We start from the raw sequence: 21,259 nt of genomic DNA, 5'->3' as shown, positions 1-21,259 counted from the left end.
GGATTGGCTCAGCTCCAGCCATTGCAACTGCCTGGGGAGTGAATCATCAGATGGAAGATCTTCCTCTCTGTATATCCGCCTTTCCAATAAATAATAAAGTAAATTTTTTAAGAAAAAGAACTAAAGTTGGGTTTTCTCAAGCATAACCTGTAATAAGCTCTTTGGGCACAGACGTTAACAATATCAAGAGTTCTGATTTACAAACCCAAATGAACAAATACGTATGAATTTAGATCTATAAGAAGTTGATATTTGAATCTGTGGAGGAGAAGCTGAGGAACAAAATGGTAGCATTGCCCCATGGCTCTAAGCACTTGAAGGTTCTGAGAAATCAGTTTTAAAAATAATAATTGCACATGGTCTTAGCCCTGTGGACATCTAAATTTATGAAGTTTAGCTGGATATGAAAAACACCTTTAGAGAATAAATAAGCCTGTTATTTCTTTGGTTGCTAGAGTCAGAGCAGTGAAGTGGCAGATTGAAATTTCACAAGAAAAAAAATAACATCGAATGACTACAGCCATTGAATAGCTATAACAATGGTCCACTGCTTTTCATCCATCCGTTTGTTCATTGCCTTTTGGTGAGGGCTGACTGTGCCAGGTGATGTGCTAAATATTGGTGATAAAGTGTGAATGAGAGACTCCCTTGGGCTGTTGCATATAATTACCATGCTACAGAGTCAGGGCAGTGATAGGCATCAGGCTGGGCTTAAAGTGGAAAACAGAGATTAATAAAATCCAGTTCTAGATCAAGAATACTTACAGTATAATAACACTTATTTTGAAAAATGTTTTCAAAAATGCCTATTGGAAGCATTGTGTTAGGTCTGTCACCTGCTTTCATGCTTCTTTCATGAAGGTAATGTGTTATGGTTATGAAATGAGAAACTCAACAATGTCACACTCATTGGAAAGATGAGTGGGGATTTTATATCACACACCCTAAGCTAGCCATTTGAAATATTACTCCAAAATTTATTCTAAATCAACATCCCACACAGAGCATCACCAATGCTAGCTCCTAACCAATAAGCAGCTCACTTCCTTCTTAGACACAGCAGCTTAGACATTAACCCCATTCCTATGGAAGCCTAATGCTTGAGAATATTCCTTAATCCAAGATGTCTCCATGTTCTTCCTCAAAAAAGGAAACCTTACAGAAAGTCCTATATCTGTTGCTAATGACTTAAAACACATCTCCTTACATAACAAATATACTCAGCATAATGGAGTAAAGGTGTCAGGAAAAAAATCTTGAGTCTACTCTACATGGAAAAGAGTTCCAATTCCATTATTGCTGTTTCCTTAAAGGATCAGAGGTGTGCTGGTGTAATGTACACTCAGCCCCCAGGTCACCAGAGGCACTGGGAGCTTCTTCTGTTCCTCACCATTAGCCATGTGTTTTCTATGTGTGTCCTCACTTCCGAATGGCTGGGGCACAGTACTCCACGTCATTCCTGAAATGCCTGAGGCTTGTTGCTGGTGATAAGCATGAGAATTTACCATGAGAAGCATGTAAGGTGAAGGCAATGGGGTAATGAGAATAGATGAGAAGGCTGACCGGGGTCAGCTGTATAACTAGCAACCTTCAAAGTAATGGCGCTCACAAGTCTGTCCCATAACGCAGTCCTTCCACTCGTTTATAAGGCCCTGTTGGCAGCAGCAGCCACAGCCTCAAATGTGAACTAATGCTTGCTCAAAATTAGACCAAGTCAAGTCATTGAAGATGCAAGGCAGGCTTGCTCCTTTCAATTTTCTTCTTCCTATAACCATTTAATTATTTTTGTGAGTTCTTATGATTCTCTGAGGAGAAAAAACTGGTTTTGGAAGTACAGTATCTAACACACTTTCAGGTTACAGTATTTTTTATGAACTGCAAGAAACTAATAGTGCTTTAAAGAAACTCCATAAAACCAGTGTCAGCATTTTCCATATAAACTCTGGTTCCCTAAGGCGTTTGCCTTCTGCAGAAATTTGCTTGAGGGTAAAACGTGGCATGCCAGAGCCCCTGAATGTCCACACCTCATTACATAGGAACTTTCAAATAAGTCAGTCACGTTCACTACATTTGGCATCTGGAAATTTTAGAAATAAAAAATGGACTTGGTAGCAAATGGTTTCTGAAATTAATATCGGAGCACACAGTTCTCAGAGAATCAGAAAGCCCAGAATTTGTAAGGTCCAGCTTTATAGATTCTGGTGTGGGACTCTTACGCATTGACAAGAAAGAAACTGAAAGGAACAGAGACCAGGAAATGCTGGTGTCCTCACTGCAGCCAGATTTAGAGTTCTTTCACCAGTTTTTCAGCTGATCCTACCTAAGTCACTTCTTCTTTCTGTCCTGCATCCTAACACTGCCCCACGGTTTGTGTGATGGGCCAGGCAGACTTTGCTTTGCCTTAGAAGCTTATCCCCAAATAACCACTAAAAAGGCAGCCTAGACTCTTACTTTACCTTTAGTATTCTCATTTGAAGGGACTGGATTAAGCACTCTCCAAACCAGATAAAGCTGTAAAGGGAAGAAAAAGAAATCAGAAAAAAATGTGGCCATTGGTGGCAGTGCTTATTAATAATCTGGGAGAAACAGTAAACTTCAGGAGAGGAAAGAGTTTCTAGGCAGTTGTTGGTCTCATGAACTTTATAGATGATGGGAAGTAGACAGCCTGCTTTGGGACACAGGAGATGTTGGGATAGATGCCCACATGAATGCTTTGAATTTCAACAGAAGATTCCAGTCTCATAATGAGAGCCTAGAAACCAAACTAGAACTCCAGAGAGTGCCAGTTCCAGAGGAGAAATGCGATGGCATTCCTTGCAACAGGAGACCGCAGTGTAAGACTGCTGCTCACATCATTGCCTCAATGGCTGTGAATCAAGTTGCTGTCCCTTGAATTTACATGTCCTCTTGGGGAGAATGAGTGCAGATTGGTAGTTAAGAAATTGTCTTTACAGTCAGGCAAGCCTAGATTCTGCTCCAGCCTCTTTATTTTATAGTATATGGCCAAAGACACATTACTTAACCTCCTAAGTCCTGATCCCTTATTTTTAAGAGGTGATAATGGTTGTTACCTTAGAGAGTTGTGAAGACGAAGAGATATACAACAAAAGCAGTGAACTCTTGGTAGTTACAATAAACAGACGAACTGCTGATGATCTGTCTTAATGAAAGGAAAAGATGTTCCTTTCCCTTTTAGGGAATTGGTGGCTCAGAACATGCTGGCTGTGAATCATTAGAGTCAGTGTCCTGAGGTACACAGACTGTAACATATATCAGATGTTACATTCCATGAATCTTAAATTCCTATCCACAAAGATTGGATCAGTTCTCATGAAGATCTGCTTCAGTGTGAGTCCTAAATATTATAGACTTCAGAATAGGCCCAATATAACGCATAAGATGTACTAATCTTGAAGAGTGTCGTGTATCAATGTGAAGATTAAGGACACATAGAATTTGGAATAATAAGAATACTTTTAAATAAACGCTTCTGACTGTACCTCCCTATTCAGACAGCTGATGTTTCTCAGAAAGTACATTCTACAAGAATTAAGTCAGTCTTCTTAACTGAGAAAATGAATAGAGATTGAGAGTGAAAATGGCTAAGTAGGAGTCCTAAAAGGAATGGGGGCTACCAGTTAATTTAGGGGCAGGTGTTGTGACACTGGGATAAAGCCACCATTTAAGATGCCTGCATTCCAGTGTTGGTTTAAATCCTAATTATTCTGCCTTCTGATCCAGTTTCCTGCCAATGCATCCTAGGAGGCAACAGATGATGGCTCAGGTGCCTTGGCTGCTGGAAAGCATATGGAAGACTTCAGTTCTCCTGGCTTGTGCTTGGCCTGGTTCTGGGTGTTATAGGCTTTTAAAGAGTTAGTCTACAGATGGAAGATCCTCATTTCCACTCCTTCTCCCTCTCCTTCCTTTCCAAGTACATGAAAAGAAGCATTTTTAAATGAGAGGGAAAAAAAAATCTCTCAGGCCATGGTTCTGTTGACTCACTAAGCTGTAGGCTCCTGCATTTAAACACCCAAGCTCAGAGCCAATGCCACATGCGATGGCTAGATGGTACTATATAGAATGATATCTGTCTCTCTACTGTGGAGGTTAAGGCCTCTTGTTCAATGGAAGTGTCCATCTTCAAAGTATTTCTAGAACCAAGCACTGAGCCTAATGACCTCTAGAAAAGCCAAATCTGCACTACATCTACCTCTTTATTTTTACCATGCATCAGTATTATTACAATGTTATCACAGTGAAGAGGTTTGGAGGAAGGAGTAGAGAATGGCAGATTCTGACATGAGATGCTAACTTTTGACTATTAAATGAGAGTGGATACAAAAGTATTTAGGGATAAGTTACTTACCTAACCAATAGCTACTAATATGTAGTGAATATGATATTCCAGATACCATTCTGAGCAAATTTTAATTCAGGGAAACTAAGACCCTGAAAAGTTTAAGTTTTGGCCAGGGTTTCACATTATTACTTGTTGCCAGCAACTGTAGCACAAGCCACTGTTCAATAAAGCCCTTAAGAGGTAACTGTTGAGCTTTGAATACAAGGATTACATCACAGTCTGTTATGTTCCCCATCATACCTAACAGAGTTATAAGTCATAGGTATTACCGGGGCTACACTTAGAAGATGTGAAGCGGTTTTCAAGGTTCTCTCATGATCATGAGATCTGTGGATAATCGGAAGGTCTTGAAAGCTGTCTCACTTGGCTAGGATAAATCACAGCACCATTTTAGAAATTAAATATATAAAATGTTCCAGAGATTGTGTCTATAATAAAATTTCCTGAACATGGAGCAAAATTAACAGGAAATGTGACATACATGCTGAAATTACCTTAGTTTATTGTGAAAAATAATGGGATCCCAAGATGTGACAAAAATAGGAAGCTGACTGAGTTTCATCATTGCATAAAGTGAGGGTGAAAGACATGAAGTGGCTGCTTAGTCGTCTTAATAATACATCAAGTGGTGCTTGAGTCAGATGAAGCTCACAGAAGTGATGTTACAGTGGGTAACATACCCTTTGGGGTGACCCTTTCAGTTGTGAATTACTTATCTTCCCAGTCAAATTGAAAGGTCAGAGGTTTAGTCAACTGCTGAAAGGGCGATAATTCATGCAAGAGATGCTCATATGCAATTACCTTTGTTAGAACATCACTTTAGTGTGTTATGTGTACTCATTATTCATTGTATTTCAGTTAATAAATTCATTGAGTTGAAATTTCATGGTTCCCAGGCTAAAATAAGGATGATGAAAAACAATTGTAGGTCTCTAATGATGCTAATGATGGTTCTTTTTCTGTTATATCTCTGGAGAACTACCCAGGGAATATGTGCCTGTTACTCTTGCTATTTATGGTGGACTCTCTTTCTTATCCTACATTATGTGAGGGAAATACTTTCATGTTCAACTTAATGCCCATTTTGTGGTGCACTTCACTGGATAACTATGCCTCTATTACTATTTCTAAATATTATTTTTCTTATCATGTCCTAGGTGTCTCCTTTCCCTATGATCTTTTTATCCTTTGATACAATCCTTCTCTAATCTTCTGTCACTCTGTCTCAGAATCAAACTGCCAGATGAGGACACTGGACAGTGGGATCGGGACCTTCCCTCTCCCAGACTCAGGAAATCGCTCGATGGGACGGTACCTGTGCCAGCCAGACTCTGCAGAGGACACCGAGCCCCTGCTGTCTCTACAGCCCTCCCCGCCTGCAGCATGTTCCATCAGAGTCCAGACCCTAGAACGACAAGTGCCTTCCTCCACACAGAGCCAGCTCTCTGCAGAGAGTGCCATAGCTCATTCCACATCCGACCCCATCATGCTGGCCAGAGGGGCACAACCTCTTCACAGCTGCCTCCCTAAACCAGCCTCCTCAGGTAAGATGCCCATTGCCTTGCCAACAAGATGATTGTACTACTGGTAATAAAGCACTGGCTGACAGACATGGAAAAGTGTGCAACAGGAGCTAAGTAACTCAGTGACCCCTGCCCGGTGGAAATGCTTGGTTGTGAAAACCCCCACATGACCTCCACGAAAAACGTAAAACAATATGGTGAGCTCTTATCAGTTTGTAGTATTACGTTAAGCATTGCACACATGTTAAAGAAAATATCATGTAAGTACCCTTTAAATGGATATATAAATTGATGAAGAAAAAAACTCATATAGCATATATTTATGGAACTTGTTCTTACACAGTTTAAGATGGTTTAAGAGGGTCTTATTGAATATAGATCAATTAAAGCCCAAGACATAAATTTAGCTGAAGCAGTCTGCCCTCTAACCAGAAGCATACGACTTTGAACATATTCCCTGTCCTCTCCAAATATATTTATATTTTGAACTACAAAAGACTTACTTGTGATATATAGTCAGTAGATCGAGCAATAATGGAGTAGAATAGAATGAGCCTTTTCATGGAAAAGTACTATTCTTAGTCATTTGAAATAAGATTTCATGATTAGAGACAGGCCCGGGCTAAGGGTCAATGTTTTTCATTGTTCCCTCTAAATTGAAAATATTTATTGCAGCCCAAGATGATGCTAAGTAATTTTAACTTGTGTATCTTATGCTTTTGTGACATGCATAACTAGTTCTATGAACTAGAACTCTAGATAACACTTTTATTTATGATTATATGATTAGAATGAGTTGCAAGTGGAGAATGTACTATAGGCTTCCAAGAAATTAGAAAAGGAGATTTTTAATTAAGCATCTTTGAATAAATGTGATTGGGCTATTCCCATAGCGGAGTTCTTTCTGCATATAGTAATAGCGGCTGCCAGCAATGTTTCATTACAAACTTCTGCTCATTCTAAGCCAAGGCTACATTTTTAAGAGCTATAATGCATATTATTTTTTAAATAAATGCACTGTTAATTAATGGCACAGCCTCCAGAGATTCAGGGGCAAAATCTTAGTTATAGATTATGTGCTCTATGCCTGAATAGTCACATGTATGACCTCAATTCAGCAGCGGGCTGCTGAGTAGACTCCGTGATTAAACACTGTCATTATAACAAATTGAATAGAAACCACAAGCCTTGAATTGCTTTATAAGAAGGGAAGAGGAAGGAGATTGTTCTGATCTTGCTGCTAGTATTCACTGCACCTGGCTTCTAGATGCTGGGTCTTAATTAAATTGTCATGAAGAATTTTTAAAAGGCAAAGCAGGATAGAGAATGATGGGGGCACACAGCAAGACCCTCTTCTTTCACCCATCTTGGGGTTTCCTCTCCACCCAACAACGTGTGGTCCAGAGGTAGGGTCAGCTCTCCAGGATTCCTCCTCTCCCTATGTGTTCATCTAAGTTAAAGAACAGAGAACAAGCTGGAGTAAAAGGCCAGGGTTACACCTGCTTTAGAGCAGTCACTTCTTAAGAAATGTACACATTAAACTGCTTTATTTCTCTTATCCCCATGTCAAATATGGAGATAACTGTAAATATTTCATGGTGCTTAAAAAAATGCAGTGACTTAGTTTTGGTTCACAAGCAGAGTAATGTAGAGAAGCTGTCACAGTATGTTCTATTGATAATCATTTAGGCCAAAGGATTTTATCAGCAATCCTCCTTCCTGGCACAACAGAGAAATGCACACTGCAGATTAATCTACCAATAAGTGTAATGGGGAAACTTTCTTGAATAATCCTCTAATAATTTTCCTTGCACCTCAAAGCATGGTTCACGGTCCAGTGTAATCTGGGAGCTTGTTAGACATATAGGGACTTAGAGTCCGTATGACACCTGCTACCATATTAGCTTCTACAACTTAATAAACACTCAGCTGATGTGTGTGCATGACACAATAAAGCTTGCCAAGTACTGCCCTGGAAGGATCCCTAAGCACATTCTCCCAGGAGTTAGTTATTCAAAATGACCTTAATAGGTGTTCTAGGAAAATGAGGGTTCCCTGCTCAAATATTTTGGGCAAGTTGCAAATTCAAATCCTTTATTTATTTATTTTATTTATTTATTTTATTTATTCAGAGAATCAGAAACCTGTCAGTTATCTGATATATATATATATATATATACATATATATATATATATATGCATGTGTGTATATATATACACCATTACCTGAGCAATAGCCTCAATATTTACCAGATGTTTGACTGCTAAATCCTTTCTGGCTTGAAAAATCTTTGGCCATTTTGTGGGGATGTGACCCCAAGAGAGTATGCCTTAGGGGTCTCTGAAGTGGACGTCATCTGTAGATACGTAGCTAGCTCAGCTTTTTAGGGGACACAAAGGCAGAAACCCTTGCTTTGGAAATATTCAGACTACTTTTATTATTTCTGAATATCCATCCCCTTCCGTCCTTAATGTTATTGAAAGCTCATGAAAGCTGGTTTGTGACATCTCGTGCATTTCCTCACTTAGGAAAGCTTGATTCACAAAAGCAGAGTGAAGCCAAGCCAGGGCCACAGACCTGCTCATCATTTGAATATGCCAACGACTCCATGGCTACAGAGCAACTTCCAGGCTGGAAGAGTGAAGACAGTACCACTGAGACCCAGGTAAGGGGGAGCCTGGTGAGAGGAAGCCAACCACCTCTTGCTCCTAGTTAGCAAAAGTAAAATACTAGATGTTTTGGAAAGATTGAATGTTAAGCCAACTGTACTATTGGTATATTAAATGAACGCCAAGACTAAAGATTCATTCATTCTTATCCATGAATTACTAAAAATTCGTGGTAGCTAATTGAGGCATCTTGATTCAGATGGATTTCATAGGCTTCTAGTCTGCATGCAGATCCTAGGATATACATGCTCTCCCTACAATCAAACCTCATGGAATGTGTTCCATTCTATGCCATAAGAGCTCCACTGAGAATGTTTTCCCTCTCTGCCCCAGTTTTGTTACCTCAGCAATGACTTTAGCATGTGCTTTATCTCATGAGATAGGGAAAGGATTTAAAATTCTGATCTGCTTTGAGGTCTAGAGTGGTCAAATGGCTTCCCAGGGCCTGAGTGTCTTCAGTGTTTTTTGCATGGGTTCTTCTTCAACCTCATGATGCACTTAGACCTCCTGACATGTAATGGGATCTCAGAAGGCATTATTTGCTCATCTCATAGGTGTTACTGGTTACCACACCCACTTATCTGCCCTGCTAACTTCATTGACCATCTTTTACCTGTTGACTGTTTCTCCACTGGCCCTGTGATGGCCTGTCATAGTCTTTGGTGGTGCCCAACTATGAGAAAGGGTGAGGAAGGAATGACTTGTGGGTCAGTTAACAGAAAGCTTTGTTTCTGGTATCTGCTGCCTTTCTCACCTCCAACATCAAGAGCTGCTACCACTCTAAGAGTTTCTGCCCAACCATGAAGAGAATGTAAGATGTGAGATGCCTGCACTCGGGGATGGTTAGCCCTTCTCACACACAGCCTTGAATCCTTTGCTGTGGGAAGGAGACCATGGGCCGGTAGGCTCATAGTCTCAAGTTGTATTGGATAACTCTGCCTTCATAAGTTAGCTGGACTGTGCTGAGTGTCCGGAGGGTAGGGTGGTGGCACAGTGACATTACTGCAGAGCTGAGACTGGAACTGGCCCTCTGAGTCCCAGCACTCAAAATGACTGCCTTCACAAAATGTGGGTCTGAGAGGCCAGTGGAGTTGAACATTGTGTTCTATTTTGCTTTATGTCAAATGCAAATCTGTTAGCATTCTTCTGAATCAATGTTCCCAGACTTGTGCAGGCATCCAGATCAGCTGAGGAACTACACTTCTTTTTTGTTTTGTTTTGTTTTGTTTTTCAGTTTATTGTTTTTTAATTTATTTTTTTAATTATTGGTTACATTGTATTATGAGATACAGTTCCATAGGTACTGGAATTCCCCCCACCCATCCCCGCATGGTGGACTCTTCCACCCTGTTGTGAGACCTCAGTTCAAGATCAGTTGAGACACCTCCACCGCAAGCATATACCAAGCATAGATCCAGCATCTTATTATCCAGATAAGTTCCTCCGCTTCTTGGGGAGACCTTCCCTGGTCTGAAGGTATGGCCAAGAGAGCAAGATCCCGATCAATTAAAAGCCCCAGCAGCAACAATATATATCGTTATGGAGTTAATTGACATAGTATTGAGTAAACAATATGTTAAAATTAAATGTAAGTTCTTAACAAACTCCTGCTACTATTTCAATGACATTTTAACAATTGAGGTGCATAACAGGTTTGGGGGCTGGGGGGGAATTGCAGAGAAATCTTTCATACCTTGGTGATGAGTACTTGTTCTTCGTGTTCTACCTAGCAGGGTATTTAAAGCCCCACCTATATCCAGTGTCAGATTTGCCATTGGTGGAACTAAGTCCAACCTTTCCAACACATTCCCAAGGGATGCTAATGCTGCTCATCATGGGAAGCATTGCTGTCATACCCCAAGGGATTCTGTTCTTGTTTGGGGAACTGGGAAATAATGATAATCTCTTCTTTTATAATCTTTTTTTTAAAAAAAATTAGACACCTGAAGTCACAAGGTTTGGGAGATTGGGGATAGAGGGACTAGGTCAGAACGAACAGTTGTATTTGGCGGTGACAATGAAATTTGAGTAATTCCTAGAATATTCAAAATGTGATTTAGTGCTGACCTTAGGAGGAACTGTGGAGGCAACAGATACATTTGAGAGTGAAATAATCACATATGTGCTTGTGCCAATCACACAAAGCCCTGTGTAGTCCCTTTCATCACCATTTTGCACCAAAGTCATCCACTGGGACTCTTCCCCTGAATAATAAGGGTCTCCACAGAAGCCTACCAGGTAGGGACAATTTAGAGCAAAAAGTAGTGTTGCATTGTGGAACTCAGCACAGTGCCTGGTACTATTAGTGTTTTTGGAATAGAGACATGGAAGATTCCAGGATGTGTTCCTGGATTCTTTTTGGAGCTGTGGATACCACAGGCAATAGTTGAGGGACATAGTCTGTGCTAGAGGACTGGTAACTTCAAGAATGAGCTGTGTACTTCTAGGTCTTAGCAAACTGTGTGGCACAGAGCTAGTACTCAAAAGGCACCTGTTGAATGAGTAGGTGAATGAATAAATGAGGAATAAAGGAAATGAATGTTTGAGTTCGTAAAGTCAAAGGAGCTTATACAAACTTCAAAATGTTTGTGGACAACAAAACTAAAATGTAAGTTTCTTTGAAATTTACCTGTGGGGTTTTTTTTTTTTTTGCAATAGGCATTTTCTGAGAACTGTTTTTTGATGAGTCTTCATTGAATTTCAAACTGTCTCCCACCCAAAATACATTTCAGCTCTACCTTCCAAAAACTTGTTGATGTGCCTTCATATCCTAAAATGTATTTTTGTAACTCTCAACCAAATGACATTCTCCCAGTTTTGAGAGAATTATACCATGTATTTGTGCTTCAAATGTCTGGAGTAGGTAATTTTAACATATTGTTTACTCAATACTATGTCAATTAACTCCATAACGATATATATTGTTGCTGCTGGGGCTTTTTTCTCACATGGAAATCCACAATTGTAAAAAAGAATTTCCGATACCATCAATCAGCACACAGCAGTTGCAGTCCTAGGTATGTGACATGTGTACAAAATGGAACATCACTTCAGATTTTAATTACAGCCTTCTTCAGCCACCTTGGCATCTCTGAACATGGCATTATTGCCACAACCCTGATTTCCCTTGGGAATCAGGCTATGTATGCATATGAGCAAGGTGAGAGAAGGAGTCCCTTTACACATGAAGTGTCAGTAGCTCAAAGAATCATGTAGAGTCACCAATTACCTACTCCCCAGGTCCTGTTCTTTTGGAGGCTGGAAGAAATTTATAATATACTAGACAAACATTTTTTTCTTTTGTTCCCAAGGTTCGTGTTTGGTACTTGAAAGCCAGTGATGATATCCACTAACTAAGTAAGCTGTTAGGCTTAGAGCAGCAGTTCATAATAGGCACTTGAGAAAAACAAACCCTATAAATAAATGTGCAGAATACAAAACAAGTAGCAATGGAGTCTTCCTAAGCCTGGATGCAGGCTGAAGGCCTTCCTCAGCTTCACTTACAGACACATTTCAGCAGTCCAGGTAACTGAACATACTGCCTCAGCACCAAGGGAAGCAAATGAACTAGTAAACCAGAGTTGCCCACATGGAGGTTGGAAGGTAGGCTAAGCATGGGAGCAGAATTCTCGGCTCACCAAGACAACCAGATGTATACCATTTCATAACCTCACTACATACTGTAATGTGTTGTGATTTGTGTGAATGGCCTGAACAGTCTCCTGTAGCTCATTCAGGACAAGGTACTCAGAGTGTGCGTGCTCTCTCAGCAGTAACAGTGACAGTGACCCAGACTATGGAAATAGCAGCTTTGGAGTTAGAAGGAGACAGCCAGAGCAGTGAAAGTAACATACAACCACACCGCACTTGTGGACTCCTCCTAAGAGAAGCCATTAGTTATGTCTCACTGTATTTCTTCCTCAAGCTTACCCTGATTCTCTATTTTAGCTCTATGTTTCTCCTGAGATCTCATTGTCTAGTACACACAGAAGATTGCATCAGTGTGTTTTCCTGTATAAACTCCAATATTGCAATGCATGCCATCAAGATTATGTTTCCAAATATGGAATCGCAAACACAGCCTTCAGTTGAGTTGACTTGATTTGTCTCAATAGTGAAGGGGTTGCTGTAAGGAATGCACCCAGTGAGCTATGGATGGTACTTTCCAGGCCTTGCACTCATGAAATAATAATGGGGGTTTCTGGACCCATTTGCTGTCTTATTGTGAATATGTCTTTTTGGAAGGCTCATGTTCCCTCCCTAGCATTGTCTTTGAATTAGAGTGAGTAGTAGAAAATCAACATCCCTGGGCATGTAAAAATTTGGATTTTCCAGATGGCCCTTCCTTGCAGATTTAAGACAGTGGATAAACTCCCACCTGAAATTGTGAACTGGGGTCAGACTTTCTTTTTTTGTAAGATTTATTTTTATTGGAAATCAGATCCACAGAGAAGGAAAAAACAGAGAAACCTCCCTCCCAACCACTAGTTACACCTCATCTGCTGGTTTACTACCCAAATGGCTATAATGGCCAGAACTGAGCTAATCTGAAGTCAGGAGCTAAGAGCCAGAAGGCTTCCCTGGGCCTCCCACACAAATACAGAGTCCCAAGCCATTGGGCCATCTTACACTGCCTTCTCAGACTGTTAGCATGGAGCTGGATGGGAAGCGGAGAAGCTAGAACATGAACCAGTGCCCACGTGGGATAACAGTGCTTACAGGAGGATGAGCCAATTGAACTATTGCATCAACCCCTGCTTTTGCTCTAATCCCTTTGAGTTGTCAGAAATATTCTAATGATACAGTGGAGAGTTATTCTTTTCTTGCTGTCAACTGTTCCCACAAATGTTAACTTGGAAATTGCATAAAAATATTATATTCTTTCTTTCAAAGAAGGCTGATAAGTTATTACCAGGAAAAACATAATCCAGCAACCATGAGCTTCCAATTTTCATAGCCTTTCCGTTTGTAAAACTATGTTGGGGATTAAGACGTATTTGTAAGAACAGCCCATTAATCTGGAACCACTATCTCATTCCTTGTTTCTTGCCAGTCATCAGGGAAGTGGGAAAAAAGATTCATACAAAATCGTGCTCTCTTACTCTGCTTCCTGTTGCTCTAACAGAAAACCTGAGATTGGGCAGTTTACAAAGAAAGAGTTGGGGTGAGTACACAGCTCTGAAAGTCCCGGAGCATGGCACTGGCATCTCTGGCTTCTGATGAAGGCAAAAGCAGAAGAGAAAAGGCAAGTGCAGAAGAGAGGGAAGGGTGGAAGAACTGATGCACTTCTTAGTGACCCACTGTCAAACAAAGCACTCCACTCTCATGGCCACTGTTGATCTGTCCATGAAGGGATGCCACCCAAACGCCTCTGTGTGAGTTTTAGTGCAGGCAAATCATATTCAGTCAGTAACATTTGCCAAGAGGAAAGTGGTGAATACTCTTGATATTGTAGTTCTTGCTGTCCCATAGGCTCTCTGTCGCTTGTTGATGTCCCACTGGGTGTGACACTCAAAGGGGATGTCTTTTAAAAATATATTTATTTTTATCAGAAGGGCAAATATATAGAGAGAAGGAGAGACAGAGGGAAAGACCTCCCATCTCCTGGTTCACTCCTCAAGTGGCTGCAATGGATGGAGCTAGGCCTATCCAAAGCCAGGATTCAGGAGCTTCTTCCAGGTCTCCCATATGGATGCAGGATCCTGTCCCAAGGCTTTGAACCATCCTTCACTACTTTCCCATGCCTCAAGCATGGAACTAGCTGGGAAGTAGAGCAACCAGGATACAAACCAGTGGCCATATGGGATCCTGATGTATGTAAGGGGGGATTTAGCTACTAGACTATTGTGCTGGGTCCAAGGGGGTATCTTTCATAAAGGCTCACCCAGTGAAAATATCTGGGATAAGGCCAGCTGCTAGGCCAAGCTCCTCCCTTGAATTCATCCTAAATCTACAGCAAATAGCCTCAGCTCACCTACCTTCAGCTTACCATTTAAAATAATATCCAGGGTCCCTTCATGTTCTAGAAATGCACACATGAAGGAGCAAAAACTTGTTGAAAGCATCAAGTAAATGGGCAAAATATACTAGTGAGACAGTCAACAATAGCTGTTACAAACAATCAAATCCTTACAGCTGGTCCAGAGTACCTAGTAACACAAAAAAGATAGTGTAGAATTGGGTGAGAACAGGAGTGCTAAGGTTAGAGAGAGAGGTGATGACATTTCAATGGAGCAAGGCTCATTGTGAAGGGGACTTTTGAGCAGAAAGCTGCAGGTAGAGAAGGCATCGCCAGGAAGATGTCTGGGGAAGAGCATTCCTGCAGTGGAGCAGATTTAAGGCAGAAACCTAAAGTCAGGGATCAGCAAGCAGCCAGAGCAGCTGGGGCTGTGTCCCAAAGAATAGATCAGAAGGCTGATAAAACAAGATGAGAATGAGTGAAAGAACCGAAACTCCTAAGATCTTGTGTGTCCTTCTTAGGGCTGGACTTCTGTTCTAAGAGTTGTACACAGCTACTTTGGGGACCTTTGAGTATGGATATGACATCATCTAAGATGTTTTCAAAGGCTCATCACTCTCATCACTCTTTCTGCTATGTTGTGAAGACTGAAGAAGCAAGATGAACTGAGAAACTATTGACAGTCATCCAGGCGGGAGACATCAGTACTTGGACCAGGCTGCTTGCAAGGAGCCAAGTGAGCAGCCATGCCCAGTAGAGCTCCCTGCAGCAATGGAAAGGTTCCATGTTTGCACCAGTCACTGCCAAAGCTACCAGCCACACGTGGCCTGGGAAGCCATTGAAATGCAGCCAATGTGCCTAATGAACTGATTTTTTTAATTCAATTTTTGCTCTAGTTCTCCTTAGAGTCCTCATTTAGACCATTCCTTTTTTTTTCTTTCTTTTTAATTTTTAAAAAAATTTTTTGATTAATTTTAGTTTAAATATGAATAATCACCTTTGGTTTATTATATCACACAGTGAGTGAGGATGTTCTGATTGTAGATCTAATTAAAAATATACCACAAACCACTGGGAAACCAGGGGTGGCAGTGAGAGAATACATCAAGGATGGCTCCAAGGTAAAAATCTAAAAGGACTAGAGTTATTCCCAAAAATCAGTGCAGCAGCCTAAGCCTATGGGCAGATCATGGCTATTGAAAGGGTGTGTTGCAGATGCCATGAAATCTGCAAGAGGAGGTGGTAAGCAAATGGTAGGCTAGGGACACATGCAGTTCAGCACATTAGGCTGGCCTGGGCATGTACATCTGAGTATCCTTAGCATGTGGATGGCAGCTAAAGCTATGGGACTTAAGGAGCTCAGAGGGGAAAGGAGAGTAGATCAGAAGAGAAATGCACACTCCCACGTTGGAGGTCTGAAGAAAAGAACAGCAGGGAAAGCTGAACAGGAGTGGGGTCTGGCACAATGGCTCAATGACTAAATACTCTGCCTTCAAGTGCCAGATCACATATGGGCACCTATAAATGTCCTAGCTGCTCCACTTCCCACCCAGCTCCCTGCTTGTAGTAGGCGAAAGTAGTAGAGGATGGCCCCAGGCCTTGAGACCCTGCATCTGTATGAGAGACCCAGAAGAAACCCCTGGCTGCTGGCTCTGGATCAGCTCAGCTCCAAGCTGTTGTGACCTTTTGGGGAGTCAAGTAGCAGATAGAGGATTTTTCTGTCTCTCCCCTCCATAAATCTGGTCTGCTTTTCCAATATAAATAAATCTTTAAATAAATAAGTAAACAGGAGTTAGAGAGCCTACAAGAGCATTGTGTCTTGGAAGCTAAGTGAAGAAAGTACATTGCAGAGGGATTACATGACTATCTATGCTGGACTTCCCTAATCCAAAAACCCAAACTCCTAAGTGCTCCAGCATCCAAAGCATCTTGAGCAAGGACATTATCCCACAAGTGGAGATTTGCAATTTGACCTATTGTGAGAAATCACAGTCAAACCATGGACATTACTAAAAATGTCATATAAAATTACCTTTAGGATGCATCTGGAAGGTGTATTGAAATATAAACTAGTTTTATGTTTAGATTTAAAAATTGGTTCATTTTTCCTGGAAAGATAGACTTACAGAAAGAAGGAGAGACAGAAAGAGCTACAATCCATTGATTCACTCCCCAAGTGACCACAATGACTAGAACTGAGCTGAGCTGAAGCCAGGAGCTTCTTCCATGTCTCCCATGCAGGTGTAGAGGCCATCCTTGACTGCTTCCCAGGCCATAAGCAGGGAGCTGGAAGGGACGTGGAGCAGCCAGTACATAAATGGGATCCCAGTGCACTCAACGGAAGGACTGTAGCCATTAGACTACCATGCCAGGGCCCATGTTTAGATTTACTTCTAAACCGCAAGGGTTTTCACTTGTGTATGTACAGAGTCCAGACTTACTTTAATGCAGTGTAAACATACTTTGTCTCTAGCATTTCAGAGAAAGGGTGGTCAACCGATACTGCAAAAAAAATAGAGCTTACCCTGTAAAATCTATCCTGTTCCTCCACCAGCAAAGGAGTTCCAGTAGAAGAGTAGCAGAAGGTGGGAAAGAAAGTGGGGAATAAAGAGGAGGAATGTTCGGAAGGCAGTTTGAAAATGTCCTGGAAAAGGATCAAGATGAAGATATAATCTCTGTCTCCAAATACAAGAGCCCTTGGGTTGAACAGAGTATGCTTTAGGGTTCACATTTGAACCGAGGTTGTCTGAGTTATGCAAGGGCAACCAAGAAGAAACGTAAGGTCATAGCTGTGGATCTAGGTGAATGTTAAATATATTCATCAAATTTTTTTCTCCTGTTTCCCTGTTGAATGATCTAAGTCTAGTTTCAATTTTTCTCTATATTCACATTGAGTGTCATATACGTACAGATATATCCTGAGGGTAATTTTGTGCAGTATGCTTTGCTGAACCCAAGTTTTGACTGTGACTTTGCTTCAGATAGTGCAACCCTGATCTGAATATTCCAAGTCTGAAATGCTCCAAAATTTAAAATTATTTGAGCTCTCACATGATGCTTACAAACTGTCATTTTGAAGCCTTTTGGATTTAGAATTTCTGGACTAGAGATAATTTACCCATGGTGAATTTGCTCAGACCATCCTCTCCAAAGAGCAGGCCTCTACTTGAAAGCTGCAGGCATGTTTGGTTCTACAGTGTTAGTTTCTGGGCAAATGTTGCTTTCTAGAGAAGATCCTGAGGCCCTGGAATGAGCTTCACCAACAGGACAGCCCTAACCTCTATCAAGGCTCTTGCTTTCAGCCTTTAAAAGCAGAGTTGCTTCGAGGGATTGGTCACTTGCCTGCCTGAGGAGCTGGCCTAGTCAAGGCCTGGCTGCTGCTGGTACTTCTTCCAAAAAGGGAGAATGTTGCATGCAGACAGGCATGATGACAGCTGTGTGTGCTGGATTCTAGAAGACTCTAAGAATAGTTTAGGATGTTTAAGATGTACTCAGCACTGCTAACTTCCTAGATGTACACAAAGATGGTAGTAAGAAGCAAACAAACAAGAAAATGAGTACAACAGAAATAAGTAGGTGTCTGTGCTATCCAATGGATGTTTTCTGTCCCCTCAGGTCAGTTTTGTCTTGCTTTCATCACAGGTACCGGTCATACCACCCTCAGATACCATCTTTAAGTAACAAATCTACAACCTGCAGAATGGAGTTTACCAGTACATCTGGAAACTCTGTTACATGTTTATCAAAATAGTTGCCCCTTTTCCCTTGGCTTTTGAAGTTTTCAGCCGAGAAGGTATCTATTATCCTTGTCATCTGAAATTGGTAGCAGCTTCTTCTAAGAGACACAGCCAGAAACCTCTGACTCTTTCTGTGCCTGCCTCCAACTACACCAGTCCATGAGCCCCTGCTCATTCCCTGACTGGACACCTGCCAGTCACAGCCGGGCTGGAGGTTGTTCTGGGCAACAGTGGCCTCACATGCTCTGTTTTCATTTGCATCACACCAAGTATAGCAGAAGAAACCTACTTTCCAAAGGCTTGCCTGCATGGTCAATAAACAACTAAGGACAACACATGGCTTTTCTTTCAATGTTGGTTTCTTCAGCTTGACCTTGAAAAAATGTTTAAAATGTCCAGGCTTCAAGCAGAATCAGCCATGCAAGTAGGATTTAGGAGCTGGATAGCCAGCAGATGAGGAAGAGGACAAAGTAATTGCAAGACTTTGTTTCCACAGAGCTACCATGTTTCATTTATCATGCTGGGCTTAGCAAACATCCCTTCCTGTTTCCCAAAAGCAAAGCCAAGGAGGGGACTTACAAGAGGGGACCAAGGCAATGAGGTAAAAGAAAAGGCAAAGTGGCAGAAGTTAAGGTGAGGACAAGCACCTGCGTAGTCACAGCACTGGTAGTACCTTTGAATAAAGGCTTGTGGGGAATTATCCCCAATGGAAATATCTGGACCTGGTTGATTAAAAAAAAAATCTTTCTCACCAATCTGTCTCTCCAAAGCTTCCAGTTCACCTCCCTAGCTGCCATGCCATGGAAAACAAGCACCCAAACTGTAATCTCCTTTTCTCTCTGAAAGGCTCTCCCACTTCCTGTAGTTTCCAATGTAATTGAGTATCTCTCCATTCTTCTGGGAGTGCAAATGACAAGTTGGAGTTGACCTTGATTCCCTCTTCTCTTACCTGGCACATTCTAGTCATTCCTAAAGGCATGCTGGCTTTCCTCCTCAGACTTCTCCAATTCACTGTTTCTCCAGCTCCTTTACCACAGCCTCGGGTCAGACCTGACTCTAATCCACTCAGCAACGTTGTCTCTTTCTCTCAATCTCTCTATGCCCTTGCCCCAAGCCACCCTCTACCTGTCTCACTGTCCAGAAATGTGTCATCTGTACTGCCACCAAAATACCATTCCTGAAATGCAACATTTTATCCTGCCATGCCTTTGCTTAAAATCCTTGAAGGATTCCCCATCTCTCACAGACCTAAGTCCAGTGTCACAGAGATAGACTCACTTCCTGACTCAGTGAGTGTACATTGTGTGTGCACAGCTTCTTGTAGATTGATCGGATCTCAATAACAAGAATTAAAGCAGCAGCAATGAGAGTAAGGTGAGGGCTATGTGGAATGACCTGTAGGGAAACCCAGGTTACTTAGGCTTGTTTGGTGTTCAGCATTAGCAATAAGGTGGTAGAGCATTAAATCCTCACATTTGCGTAGAAGTTGACTTCTCTCTGGGACCTATTTGGTTACATACATATTTCCTCTCCCACGTTTCTATAGAATCTATTCTGTGTTTATTCTTCACTGAACTCATTTATACTTTTACTATTGCACACCATTAAATAATTCAGATTCTGGTCTATTGAATCCAATATCCCTGCTGCTATTACTGACACATCTATTGTTAAGGGCCAGATGTCTTTGCTCATAAGCGTCTCTCATTCAGTTCTTATGAGAGCTCTATAAAAAAACAAAAAAAAAAATTCTTAATTTTCCATATGAGAAAATCAAGCACCACAAAGTTAACAGGAACTTGTTCAAGATCCATGGAGTTAAATTTACCTAATGAAATCTGAAATGCTGTTGGTTCCTGTGTCCCTTAAGGAAAAAAAGTTGTGTCAAATGTTCCATCAACAGGCATGGTTCAAAATCTGATAGTCCATAAAAATTTGTTAATGGAACAAGTGAATGTCTTACTTGTAAGCCAGATTCACTAATACTGATCTAACAGATACTTTGCAATGAAGTTCTGAGTCATTTCTGGTAAAACAGTACTCCTTGCAGAAATTGAAATTTTAAGTTTCACCTTGAGGCCTAAGCAGACAAATCTCTTACATGGCTTACAACATTTACCTTGGCTTTTGCTTTCCCTCTCAGCCTCCTATTTCCCCTAATTTCTGTGTTACACTTTATGCACCATTAAATGCCTGTTGTGGCCTGAACACGCAATGCTGTGAGGCACTTCTCTGTGCCTTTGTTGCCTTCTCCTACCCCTCTGGCCTGACTTTCAGAGCAACTGTTTTTCACTTTTTATCTACCTTTGGTTAGTCTTTAAGGTTCAGTCCAGAGTTTGCCTCCCCCAGGAGCTCCACCCAAATCCCGATCACTCTTCCTCATCTGTTCTCCTCCATGACTCCAAATTTATTTCCATCACTTCCTGCTTGTTATAACACTTTGTTTCTCCTTTTTAAAGCATATTTGCCCCCTTATGTTCTTAGTTACTATTATAAGATACTTGAGAAAGAGAGATTAACTTAGCTCACACACAGCATGGCACCAGCTCTGGCTGAAGGGTGGATGGTGCCATCCCAACCCTGGAGTGAGGCAGGAAGCCAGAGGGTGAGTCAGGGGTCGAGCCTGGATTTTTATGAAACTTGGCAGTCATGAGAATAAATCATGGTTCCATGAGAGCATCCTTATCCCTTCCAAGGGCAGCACGCCAGGTACCTGCAAAATGAGAACAGGAATCTGTCTGTTGAAGTCACCATATTGGAGAACAATGCCTCTCATGAATGAACCTTTAGGCAAAGGTCCCAGGAACAGCATTCAACCACCTCACTCTAGAAAAGCCCACTTCTCAGTCACGATCTGAACTTATCGAAGGACAGGGCATTGCATTGGTACTAAATAAGTGTGTGTGTGAAACAAAAGTTAAGAATAACTAACTCTCTGCAGTGAATAAGGCCTGATTAGCTCTGCAAGCACACATGTATTAGCCGTTTGAACCTGTTCTTTTCCAGAGAA

At 41.3% G+C, this 21,259-nt stretch overlaps 1 protein-coding gene across 2 annotated transcripts in view; it reads left to right on the top strand.

Annotated features, from left to right (window-relative positions):
- Window positions 1-12,329, top strand: part of NCKAP5 (NCK associated protein 5) — a 743,731-nt gene extending 731,402 nt beyond the window's left edge. For both annotated transcript variants that reach the window (XM_040971482.1, XM_040971481.1), the window contains 3 exons: window positions 5,590-5,904; window positions 8,413-8,549; window positions 12,291-12,329. In XM_040971482.1, the coding sequence (XP_040827416.1) occupies window positions 5,590-5,904; window positions 8,413-8,549; window positions 12,291-12,329 (491 nt within the window). The remainder of the gene's footprint in view (window positions 1-5,589; window positions 5,905-8,412; window positions 8,550-12,290) is intronic.
- The last annotated feature ends 8,930 nt before the right edge of the window (window positions 12,330-21,259 follow it).

The sequence above is a fragment of the Ochotona curzoniae genome, unplaced genomic scaffold (genome assembly GCF_017591425.1).
Source record: "Ochotona curzoniae isolate NIBS_2020 unplaced genomic scaffold, NIBS_Ocur_1.0 contig_2210, whole genome shotgun sequence".
NCBI classification, from domain to species: Eukaryota; Metazoa; Chordata; class Mammalia; order Lagomorpha; family Ochotonidae; genus Ochotona; species Ochotona curzoniae.
Note: the sequence above shows the minus strand (reverse complement) of the source record. Positions and strands in the feature narration are given on the sequence as shown.